This window comes from Hyla sarda, chromosome 6, assembly GCF_029499605.1.
Source record: "Hyla sarda isolate aHylSar1 chromosome 6, aHylSar1.hap1, whole genome shotgun sequence".
Classification (NCBI taxonomy): Eukaryota; Metazoa; Chordata; class Amphibia; order Anura; family Hylidae; genus Hyla; species Hyla sarda.
Window position 1 is genome coordinate 76,472,952 of NC_079194.1, and position 12,786 is coordinate 76,485,737.

The 12,786-nt window shown below is 40.6% G+C and overlaps 1 protein-coding gene and 1 long non-coding RNA gene across 3 annotated transcripts in view; one reads left to right on the plus strand and one right to left on the minus strand.

The window, feature by feature from the left end:
- The window catches only part of CFAP92 (cilia and flagella associated protein 92 (putative)), a 140,091-nt gene that overhangs the window by 76,239 nt on the left and 51,066 nt on the right, over positions 1-12,786 (minus strand). For both annotated transcript variants that reach the window (XM_056524213.1, XM_056524212.1), the window contains exons 6-8: positions 5,003-5,093; positions 3,624-3,859; positions 1,842-1,952 (exon numbers count right to left, since the gene is read on the minus strand). In XM_056524213.1, coding sequence (XP_056380188.1) covers positions 1,842-1,952; positions 3,624-3,859; positions 5,003-5,093 — 438 coding nt within the window. The remainder of the gene's footprint in view (positions 1-1,841; positions 1,953-3,623; positions 3,860-5,002; positions 5,094-12,786) is intronic.
- LOC130275792 (uncharacterized) lies at positions 745-4,996 on the plus strand. Its single transcript, XR_008844902.1, has 4 exons — positions 745-820; positions 915-948; positions 3,760-3,960; positions 4,863-4,996. It is a non-coding gene; the product is annotated as an uncharacterized LOC130275792 (long non-coding RNA).

Below are 12,786 nucleotides of genomic sequence, written 5' to 3' on the forward strand. Positions count from 1 at the left end.
TAGCCTCAAATGCGGTTAATGTCCATCAAGTCCCATATGAATATCCTTGGCTATGTAATACTTAAGAAGACATAGGGTGGTTACTCGGGACAACTGCTGATTGACTATACAGCCCTTGTCCTAACTGACAACAGGTGACAAGAAATATCGATGTACAGGAACTATATATTCAAGGCTAATTCCCCTGCTTAAAAGAGACATGTATCTGCAGCAGGGTGACATAGGATAATATTAACGAAGAATGCGAACCTCTCGTCTGTGTAGTTCACCCATTGCCGCTAAGAGGGTTGATTTACATAAGATTAGCTGCTGGATGGGCTTGACTAACATCTCGTCTTTCTATTTCACTCTATCCTTTTAAGAGGGACGACATACATGACACCATCACACTCGTCAGCATAATCCCGGTAAGGAGGACAATCACCAATGGGTGAATACATGAGTGGGCGCTCGCTGATTCACCTGTACTGCCTTACAGAGCCTACAACCTAGACAGACCTAATAAAACAGAAATAATATCTTTATTACATATACCCGGTTGCGATATTGAGACTGACAGCAAGCATGACCTATAAATCAGACGTTTTTAAGCGATACAGTTATTGTTCACTGTTCATGAACGCCCACACAGGTTAAACTGAGAGCAGTAGCTCAGTATTTGGGCCGTCCCTGGGTACGGCGTCACCAGGAGGCGGATCATGAGGCGTGAACTGTCATGATCATGTGATCATAAAACGTCGACGTGCACAATGGAGTGCGCAGCTCCGGCATCAGGACGGGGAGCGTTGCCACTGCAGCGTGTCTTAACTGACTTCTAAATGTAAGTTATTCTATAACTATGTTTGACTATGTATGAATCAGATAGAATGTTAGCGTATACTAAGTCTGCCTTGGTGTATATTTTTATATTATAGAGAGCGTCTATACTTTGATACCCCCGGCGGTCATGTAAGTAGCTACACGTGTTATACATATGGACCTGTGTATCGGTACTGGGGTAAGCTACAATAGATTTACTAGTTGCCCCTTTGTTTGTCTGTTTTTCTTCTAGGTCCCTATACTACAATAAATACGAAGTGGGATGATAGCTCACCGGCTGGGAAGGACATCGTGACGCTCATGCATTTAGTTTTTTGGGGTCCACTGACCTAAAACATGGTTATAATTTATTTGGGGTTCACTGACCCTCTGTGATTAATCTAGATATGTTGTTATTATTTTGCTATATGATATAAGAACGTATGAATGTAAAGCTATTCGAACTAGTGTAGATTCTGTTATTTCTAGCCCCCTTTATCCCCTGAGGAAGTGGGTGTCTAGTATACATAATTTTACAGCCACCCGCAGCAACGCGTCGGGACTGGGGTTCCTGTATCTATATTTGCCAATTCTCCGTGTGAGATTAGATGACTTTGCATCTTTTGTGTATTTTTGGAGTGAGCGCCACTGCGAGGACGTATAACTCTCGCTGTGGAGAGACTACAGTTAGAACTGCCCAGATAAGTGGGTCAGTAGTATTAATAGTCCTAGGCGGACTATGAGGGAATTTTTTATGCTGAGTTACATTTTCTTTTTGTGTGGTATCCACATTTGTGAGTGAGGGAGATTTTTTTATCTATGAACTAAGTAAAAGTTCTGTTTTAAGCACTTTATTTGATTTGATAAGGTGACATTTATTTATTATTTTGGGTACTCGTATAGCCCTACAATCTATATGCGCTATTTTTGTATATTAGGTTTAGTAAAGGTGAACAGCCTGTCAGTTTCCCTTTAAACCTTTCCTGCTCTCCGCCACTTTTTAGCTGTGCCCCCACAATAGACCAGCCTCTATCCATACTTACCCGCGAGGAGCGGCATGAAACTAACGCTCAGGGTTAAACACTTCCTTTCTCCTTGAAGTGATCGAACACTTGAGGCTTTTTCATACTTCTCTGTCTCTGATTTTTTTGTGACTGGGAAAATATAGGAATAAATAAGTAATGAAACACTGTAGTTTCCTGGAAAAAAAACACATCTAGTATGTTAGGCAAAGTAAAGACTATAGGGAATAACTGCTGAATATTAAACAGAACAGACACCACATTGAGCTTGCTCTCATAATGTTTGGTTCACAAGATCTAAAATTACTACACCACTTTCCCAGCGCATAATCCACTGCAAGGATTGTTGGCTGTACTATGGAAACACCATATGGTGATTTTACATGTGGCTTTTAATGCCACGGTTTTATTAAAACAAAGCTAATGTTATGCTTTGAAAGCTGCATAGTTGTGTGCCATGTTCTGTAAATAGGATTTTTAGAGCATCATTCCCTACAAAGTAACATCTGGCTAATGCAATACAGTGAGATTTTTATGCCAAAGCTTTAAAGAACTTGAATATACATTATATATACATGTAACTTCCAGCTATAACTGGTATATATATATATATATATATATATTTTGAATATATTGGTAGAAAAAAACAATAGCAAAAACATTTTGTAGTTTTTTTTGTGTTTTTTTTTTAAAATAACTTCTGGTTATAAAAAAGAAAAAGAAAAAAGTCCACATGGACAGAGAAAAGGCCCTGCCCCCACTACTTGGAATTCCCATCAGTACCAAGTAGACTTGATACCAGAATTTGGACTTTGCGAAAAACTTTTTGGTTTTATCAGTGACAAAGCCATAGGGGGAGATTTATCAAAACCTGTGTAGAGGAAGAGTGGTGCAGTTTCCCATAGCAACCAATCAAATTGCTTCTTTCATTTTTCACAGGTCTCTTTAAAAATGAAAGAAGCAATCTGATTGGTTGCCATTGGAAACTGCACCACTCTTCCTCTACACAGGTTTTGATAAATCTCCCCCATAGTGCCTTCTCACTCAAGCAGACACTAAACAAGGGGAAGTTTGGGAGTGGGCACTGAAGGGTGAAGGCAGAGAACCATGCCACGATTCCACCATATGAAAAATAATACTGGTCCTAAAGGTGGCCTTATATGTGTCTGGCAGCATCTTATTACCTTCTCCCTACTGTAGTCAGCGGTGTAATAACTGTTGGTTTAATTAGTATTTAAGAGCAGATTAAAGGCTATGGACACCTAAGAAATGAAGAAATTTAGTTATACACCTTTTAGGCCATGTTCACATGGCAGCATTTATGTGCAGAATACTGCATTGGAATTCAATTGGATTCTGCTGTCTGCAGAAAGAATGAACATGTCCATTATTTCTGCAGATTCCATACAAAATGCATTGCAGTCTATTCCAGTGCAGTCCCCGTAGTCTGCAGAATGTCCACATGGAGAGTTTCCGTGTGGACATTCTGCCGTGTCAACCCGGCCTTAGAGGTTGCCTTGATATAGAAATGTTGTACTAGGTTCCAATTTGCAATCTTTATTACATCATTTATTTGCAGGGGTTAATACGGCATATTCATTTGCATACAAGGGGTTAAAATAGCAGCACCCATATGGTTTTCACCATGCCCATATATAACAGTTAAATAATGTGGAGTTTCTTGCCTTAGTGCTGAGCTTGGGCACTCAAGTTGATATGTGTCCTGTTTCTGCTCAAGCACAAATACTCAAAAAAAAAATGCAGTTCTGGAGCCTTGTTATTGTGCATTTTCTATAAATGTACCTTTATCTGTGATCGCTGTATCAGAGAGCTTAAGATGGTTCAGAGCACCAGGTTCTCCCTTTGATGACGATGCTTCTATTTTCTGATCTTTTGAAGATTGTATGTTCAATTGGACTTTCTGTAAATTGCCTTTCAGGTCTGTCCAGCTCCTAGCGGGTTTCTGCTTTCCTGTCTGTTCCGCTGGCGTTTTTTCTGACTGAGCCACAACGCATAAGCCGGTATTAGACATATCTAACCTGTCAAAGAAGATCAATAAGAGATACAACCTATTGGGAAGAATATGATGCCAATTTATGTTATCCTCTATAGCTGCAAGTAGCTGACAAGTATTATAATGGTAAGCAGCCTTTACACCATGACTTTCTTTTATGCATTCTCTATTTATAATTTATTATGTTTCAGACATATTAAGGTTAGGTTTCCACAGAGGTTTTTTTCTGGTGTATTTTTGAAAAATTGCCACTGCAGTTTTTGAGCCAGAAGTGTATTCAAAAGGAATGGGAAACATAAGGGAAGGACTTATACTTTTACTTCCTACCGGATTCACTTCTGACTTTAGCTCAAAAACTTTAGTGGCAGTTTTCCAAAAAACATGTGAAGGATACATTGTGGCTTTTCCACCCTAATTTTTTGTTGTAAATCTGCAATGAAACTACAGCATCATGGTTTTAGTGTGGATTTGTTATAACAAATTCCCCGGTCGCTAATTTATTTGGTAAATCTGCAAAGTGGGGGCATAGAATTATCTTATTCCAGAAACTGAGTCTAAGTGTGACTCTTAAAGAGTCCAGGTTTGGCTTTGTTCATACCACCGTCATAGTTTCTGTTATAACACCAGACGCAGGGGTTGAGGTGATCTGGAGATAGGTGTGGGTCCCAGAGATTGATATGTCATATATGTCCCGGATTTGAATACTACACCTTTATTTGAATTGTAAATGCTTCAGGGGGAATGAAAGACCCCAACGTCTGGGGGTCTATATAATTCAGTTTTAGAAACCTTACAATTGCAGCAGGGTTTGTAAATTGTATTTGCTCTTTAAGGGTAGGGGCACACGTGCCGTATTTTGCTGCATATTTTCCTACCCATTGAAATCAATAGGTAGAAAAATCAGCTGTGTATTTTGCTACCCATCGACTTTAATGGGTAGAAAATATGCAGCAAAATATGGTACATGGGACCCTACCCTAAAGGAATATTAACAAGCTGAGTTCACAAATCTGATTCAATTCCTACAGAGGTGCAGCTACAATTTATCCAGCAGTCATAAGACACTCCAGAAGAACTGCAAGCTCAGAAGTCCTTCACTGAAAACAATATGAGAGAGATGAGAGATGAATACTAAATGAATTACATGCGACCTGTTGGTGGATGTTACCTTTTCAGTGCATTGTGCCTCTCCAGGCTTGACATAATAGGTTCTATGAATATGGGAGGTGGTGATTTTTCATTCTTTGCAGATTTCAGTTCTGGTAAAGAAGAAATTATATAAAAATAAACAAATTTATAGGCAGATCTGAAGGTAAGATTCAGCCCCTCCTTCCCAGTCAAGCAAACATCAGGCGTTCTTTACATGCACGTTCCTACAGTGGAAGTAGCCTAGCCTAACCTGCGTAACAGCTTCCATGTACCACGTACTCACAAAAATAGGGGTTCTTACTTCTCTACCTAACAAACCCTTAGAAGATGCAAAAGTATGGAAGACATTATAGAGCAGCACTTAGCAGCAGTCTAAACTATAAATCTGTGTTTCCCCCTGGCAAATCCTCAACTCCTCATTCACCCCTACTCCTGTTCTCTCAATAGACTTTTAAGAATAGTGTAACTGATTCCTCACTAAGGCTGCATTCATACTGCGGTTGGAGCATACGGCTGCCGGATCCGGCTGGGGGAGGGGAAAACCGCATGCTCCCGTACCCCAGCCGGACAGGCGCTGAACTCCATTGACTTTTATGAGCCGACTAGAGTCAAACAGTGACTCCAGTGGGGTCCTTTTTGCCCCGTATCCAGTTTTGTGACCAGGCCTAAAAAGTTTACTGCGGTTTTAGGTCCGGTCACAAAACTGGATACGGGCCAGAAATGAGCTGACCAGAGTCACTGTTTAACTCCGGTCGGCTCATTAAAGTCAATCGATTTCAGCGCCTGTCCGGCTGGGGTATGGGAGCGCACGGTTTCCCCTCCACCAGCCGAAACCGGCAGCCGTACGCTCCAACCTCAGTGTGAATGAAGCCTAAAGCTGTCTTAACTCAGCTGAATGTGATAAGTAGCTTAAAAGCAAGGGGAGAAGCAAACTGTAAGTTGAGAAGAAAGCACTTTTCTGTATTAAGATACATTACAGATTTAAAAAAAAATATTTTTGTACTATTCAAGCACAGTTGTGTACATCAGAACTCATATATATATATATATATATATATATATATATATATATATATACACATATACACACACACTAAAAAATATGCTACCAATGTCTTTGCAGAGCCAACTCCTCCTAGATTTGTAATATTATCAATAATCTTGTACACTGAAAAATAAAAAAGCTGAATAATAAAGTCTGCATTTAATAATTATAGAAATTAAAATACACCAATGCCCCATTTTCAATCTGTACAAATAATTCTCAGATATATTTCTGTCAGTTCAATTCAGGAATGGCACATTAAGTCCATTGTAGAGTTAGCACAGCAGCATGATTTATTATTTACTGTATACAAAATGCTTTGAAGAAAAATGAGAACTCTGGTTAGGCATTCGGCTGCATTCACATCTCTTTTGTGCAATACGGTTCCCGTATCAGGTTTTATGTTAAAAAAAAGGTATGTCTCAAAACCAGACCGCACTGTATACAGCCGTGTACAACCTATATACCTCTGTACGGTTTTAAACTGTATACGGTTTGAAAACGAATGTCCGGTTGCATACGGTTTAATACGTTTTTTGGAAAAAAAAACGGATACGGTATTTGTCCTTAATTAAAGTTCTTCTTGTTCTATTTGTGGGAAGAACTTTCGACGTGCACTGCGCATGTGCAAACTGCAAAACCATTTGCGCCAAACCGGATGGAACCGTATGCACATACGGTTCTGTACGGTTCCCATTCGTTACCATTTTTTTTTAAAACGTATACGGGTTGTATCCGGTTTTTCATCCGGACATAAAACCATAGTAGACTACGGTTTTGTGTACGGAAAAAAAACTGATAAAACTGTAGAGGACACAAAACTTACACAACCAGATGCTACGGTTGGCATACGGTTTTCAATGACCTGTCTATACATACGGTTTGCAATACAGTTCCATACGTTTTTTACACTGAAACCGGATACGGGAACCGTATTGCAAAAACGAGATGTGAATGCAGCCTAAATATGATTTCTCTCTTCATTCTATTCAGGAGATATATCTACAATTCTTACTACCGTTTCCCTATAGTTATTTAATGTATTATTAAGGGACAAGCATTCTTACATGTGGGGGGGGGGGGGGGGGGGGGTTGGTTTAGCAAAATTCCACCTGCTAAGTTCTGTCCACACAGACCTCAATCTTTTACACAAGCAATAATGGTGACTGATCTGTCAAACAATGGATTTGAAATGGTCATAGATAGACTCTTCTGAGATGTAAGGAACCACTGAGGTTTTCCCGACTAGGACAAGAATAAAAGTGCAGCACTCTGATAATTTCTCCTGGAATCATGGAAATTCTAAATAATTCTTAATTCTGAATATGGCCTTAGGCATATATATTTGAAGGTATAAGTTTTCATACATCTAGTTAGAAGTTTTTGAAACTCCCCCTCCACAGATTCAATGTCAACAATGTATAAATTTAGCAGGTTGTTTGGGATCTCTATTTTGGATCTCTATTTTCAACATGACCCAACTCCAAAAAATGTCCGCAACAAAATCATTTTATTTATAAATCACTATATCAAAATCAGAAGTTAACATACACCAGGTGAACTGTGCTTTTAAATAGTTTGGCAAATTTCAAATAACTACCCCATGGCTTTAGAAGCTTCCAATAGGCCAATAGAGATCATTTGAGGTAACTGGAGGTGTACCTGTGGTTGGATTTTAAGAGCAACTATCAAGACTTTGTCAATTTGCTTAATGTCCGGGGAAAAAAAAAAAAGAAATCAGCTAAAGCATCAGATAAAGAATTCTGGACGTTAACCTTAGCTCTGTGCTCCGAATAACGGCGGACCCCCGCGATCTAAGATGTTTGCGGTGGAGTACCCCTTTAATGTACTTTGGTGCAAAAAATACAACTCAATCCAGGTTCAACGGCAGCTGACCTGATGACATGTGAGGCCCATCTCTACGTCCCCCCATGCCTGCATTGACTGCTTCCCCACTATCTTCAGATTGTGCTGAGATCATATGACACCAGGGTGTATTCAAAGCAGGTATAGCAGGAAGTAGAGAAAAGCTATACAGGGTCATCATGGGGCAAGAAGCAGTCAAGCCCCCTCTGATCAGCTGACCTGCAATGCTTTGTCTAGAGCCACACAGGACGCTGGGAAAGGCTCGAGAAGATAGTAATTCCTAGTGCAGAAGAATGCAGAACCTCTGGGGGCATGAAAGTACAAAAAAGGGGACAATCTGTCACAGACTGGTAATACAAATACATTTACAACATGCTTAACTTGGCATTGGGGCACATACAGTGGATGAAATAAGTAGTGAATACATCCACATTTTTCTCACTTAATACGTTTCTTTGAGACAACACTGCCTACTAATACCATTTTTTTTTTTTTTTTTTTGAAGCTCTACACAAGTGGTCCTTGGCTCTTGGACAACTCTTCTGAGTATTCTTACATAGAAACATAGAATGTGTCGGCAGATAAGAACCATTTGGCCCATCTAGTCTGCCCAATATTCTGACCCCCCCGCTGGGACACCCCCTCCCCCCGTGATTTCCTGAACAGGCCCCAGCAGTCTGCCAGAAGCGGCCGTTCCAACCCATGCAGGAAGCCACAGCCGACACTCCCCCTCCATGTATCTCTATAGGTTACATGGAGGGGTCGTGTTATCCACCATTCCGTGCAGGGGTCGGCACGCTTTCTTCCAGCAGATTGCCAGGGCCCAGTTCAGGAGATTGCGGGGGTCCTTTGGATAGGGGATAAGTTATCTTTCACTAAAGATCTCCTTTAATATGCCATTTTTCAGTGAAATATCCATGACACTTAAAAATTACATGTCCATGATCAGAATTAGGTAATAAGTAACATAACAGTTTTTTTTGTGGGATCTGACAGGTATGCTTTAATATCCTTCACTGAATTTTTAACCCCTTAAGCACCCAGCCAATTTTCACTGTATGACACGGCCATTTTTTGCACATCTGACCACTGTCACTTTAAACATTAATAACTCTGGAATGCTTTTACCTTTCATTCTGATTCAGAGATTGTTTTTTCGTGACATATTCTACTATGTTAGTGGTAAAATTTTGTCAATACTTGCATCATTTCTTGGTGAAAAATTCCAAAATATGATGAAAAAATTTAAAATTTTGCTTTTTTTTTAACTTTGAAGCTCTCTGCTTATAAGGAAAATGAATATCCCAAATAAATTATATATTGATTCACATATACAATATGTCTACTTTATGTTTGCATCAAAAAGTTGACATGTTTTTACTTTTGGAAGACAGAGGGCTTTAAAGTATAGCAGCAATTTTCCAATTTTTCACAAAATTTTCAAAATCGAAATTTTTCAGGGACCAGTTCTGTTTTGAAGTGGATTTGAAGGGCCTTCTTATTAGAAATACCCCACAAATGACCCCATTATAAAAACTGCACCCCTCAAAGTATTCAAAATGGCATTCAGTAAGTGTGTTAACCCTTTAGGTGTTTCACAGGAATAGCAGCAAATTGAAGGAGAAAATTCAAAATCTTCCTTTTTTACACTTGCATGTTCTTGTAGACCCAGTTATTGAATTTTTACAAGGGGTAAAAGGAGAGAAATCTTCCTAAAATGTGTAACCCAATTTCTCTCGAGAAAGAAAATACCTCATATGTGTATGTCAAGTGTTCGGCAGGTGCACTAGAGGGCTCAGAAGGGAAGGAGCGACAGTGGGATTTTGGAGAGTGAGTTTTTCTGAAATAGTTTTTGGGGGGCATGTCACATTTCGGAAGTCCCTATTGTGCCAGAACAGCAAAAAAAAAAAACCACATGGCATACTATTTTGGAAACTACACCCCTCAAGGCACGTAACAAGGGGTCCAGTGAGCCTTAACACCCCACAGGTGTTTGACGACTTTTCGTGAAAGTTGGACGTGAAAATAAATATTTTTTTTCACTAAAATGCTAGTTTTCCCTCAAATTTAAAATTTTTACAAGGATAATAGGACAAAATGACCCCCAAAATTTGTAACCCCATCTCTTCTGAGTATGGAAATACCCCATGTTAGGACGTAAAATGCTTTGCGGGCAAACTACAATGCTCAGAAGAGAAGGAGTCACATTAAGCTTTTGAAAAGCAAAATTTGCTGAAATGGTTTTTGGGGGGCATGTCCCATTTAGGAAGCCCCTATGGTTTAAGGACAGCAAAAAAAAAAACCACATGGCATACTATTTTGGAAACTACACCCCTCAAGGCACGTAACAAGGGGTCCAGTGAGCCTTAACACCCCACAGGTGTTTGACGACTTTTCGTGAAAGTTGGATGTGTAAATTATTATTATTTTTTTTCACTAAAATGCTAGTTTTCCCTAAAATTTTACATTTTTACAAGGGGTAATAGGACAAAATGCCCCCCCAAAATTTGAAACCCCATCTCTTCTGAGTATGGAAATACCCCATGTGTGGACGTCAAGTGCTCTGCTGGCGCACTACAATGCTCAGAAGAGAAGGAGCGCCATTGAGCTTTTGGGAAAAAAATTGTTTGGAATGGAAGTCAGGGGCCATGTGCGTTTAGAAAGCCCCCCGTGGTGCCAGAACAGTGGACCACATGTGACCCTATTTTGGAAACTACACCCCTCACAGAATTTAATAAGGGGTGCAGTGAGTATTTACACCCCACTGGCGTTTGACAGATCTTTGGAACAGTGGGCTGTGCAAATGAAAAATTACATTTTTCATTTTCACGGACCACTGTTCCAAAAATCTGCCAGACACCTGTGGGGCGTAAATGCTCACTGTACCCCTTATTACATTACATGAGGGGTGTAGTTTCCAAAATGGGGTCACATATCGGTATTTATTTTTTTGGGTTTATGTCAGAACCGCTGACATTGGCCACCCCTGTGCAAATCACCAATTTAGGCCTCAAATGTACATGGTGCGCTCTCACTCCTGAGCCTTGTGCGCCTGCAGAGCATTTTACGCCCACATATGGGGTATTTCTGTACTCAGGAGAAATTGCGTTACAAATTTTGGGGGTCTTTTTTTCCTTTTAACGCTTGTGAAAATAAAAAGTATGGGGCAACAACCAGCATGTTAGTGTAACATTTTTTTATTTTTTTTACACTAACAAGCTGGTGTAGCCCCCAACATTTCCTTTTCATAAGGGGTAAAAGGAGAAAAAGCCCCCCCAAAATTTGTAGTGCAATTTCTCCCGAGTACGGAGATACCCCATATGTGGCCCTAAACTGTTTCCTTGAAATACGACAGGGCTCCAAAGTGAGAGAGCTCCATTCGCATTTGAGGACTACATTAGGGATTGCATAGGGGTGGACATAGGGGTATTCTACGCCAGTGATTTCCGAACAGGGTGCCTCCAGCTGTTGCTAAATTCCCAGCATGCCTGGACAGTCAGTGGCTGTCCGGAAATGCTGGGAGTTGTTGCTTTGCAACAGCTGGATGCTCCGTTTTGGAAACACTGCCATACAATATGTTTTTCATTTTTATTGGGAGGGGGGACAGTATAAGGGGGTGTATATGTAGTGTTTTACCCTTATACTGTCCCCCATTATGTGTTAGTGTAGTGTAGTGTAGTGTTTTTAGGGTATATTCGCACTGGCGTGTTACGGTGAGTTTCCCGCTAGGAGTTTGCGCTGCAGCGAAAAATTTGCCGCAGCCCAAACTTGAAGCAGGAAACTTACTGTAAACCTGCGCGTGTGAATGTACCCTGTACGTTCACATGGGGGGGCAAACCTCCAGCTGTTTCAAAACTACAACTCCCAGAATGTACTGACAGACCGTGCATGCTGGGAGTTGTACTTTAGCAACAGCTGGAGACACACTGGTTGGAAAACCTTCAGTTAGGTTCTTTTTTTTTTTTTTTTTTAAACATACTTTATTCACGGATCCAGAACATGTACAAAGCATATATGACAAAGGTGCATTGAAAACAGTCAGAATCTTGAACAACAATACAATGTCAGGATAATAGGTCAGAGAGTATCGTCTAGATCCATTTTTGTAATACGGAGGATTACCGCCAAAATATAGGAAATAATAAGTAACAACTGGGAAACAAAACCTCCAACCTCCCGAGGAAAGCTGCACCATCCCCACCCCGAGTACAGTGTCGTGCCCATGTAGGATACTGGCCACCTGAGGTCAGACTATATATTATGCATACAGAGAGTACTAAGAGTGGGATCCCATAGAAAGCCAAGGATGTAGAGCAGTGTTTCCCAACCTTTTTCGGGTCGGGGCACACCTCGGAAATTTTTTTTTCCCACGGGGCACCCCTACCGAGGTTGACGAGCAAGAAAAGAAAAAAAAAGGAAAAAACGGTAAAAAACGCAATGCACTATATCTATTTATCAGTGGGTATGTAGTTTAAAGTGCTGCTTTATACAGCAACTCACCAATGACGTCTTCTCTAATTTGCATCATTGCCTTCTTTTCTCCATTTGGTCTGGGCCATCATCACGATTTCTTCCACACACAATTCTTCACCGTTAAACCTGCAAAACAAACCTATTAGGCGCCAAGCTTTTTTTTCTTTTTTTTTTACATGAGTGACAGAGGGGTGTAGAGGGGTGGACATGGGTGACAGAGGGGTTTAGAGGGGTGTAGAGAAGCGTACATGGGCGACAGTGGTGTAGAGGAGCGTACATGGGCGACAGGGGTGTAGAGGAGCGTACATGGGCGACAGGGGTGTAGAGGAGCGTACATGGGCGACAGGGGTGTAGAGGAACGTACATGGGCGACAGGGGTGTAGAGGAACATACATGGGCGACAGGGGTGTAGAGGAGCA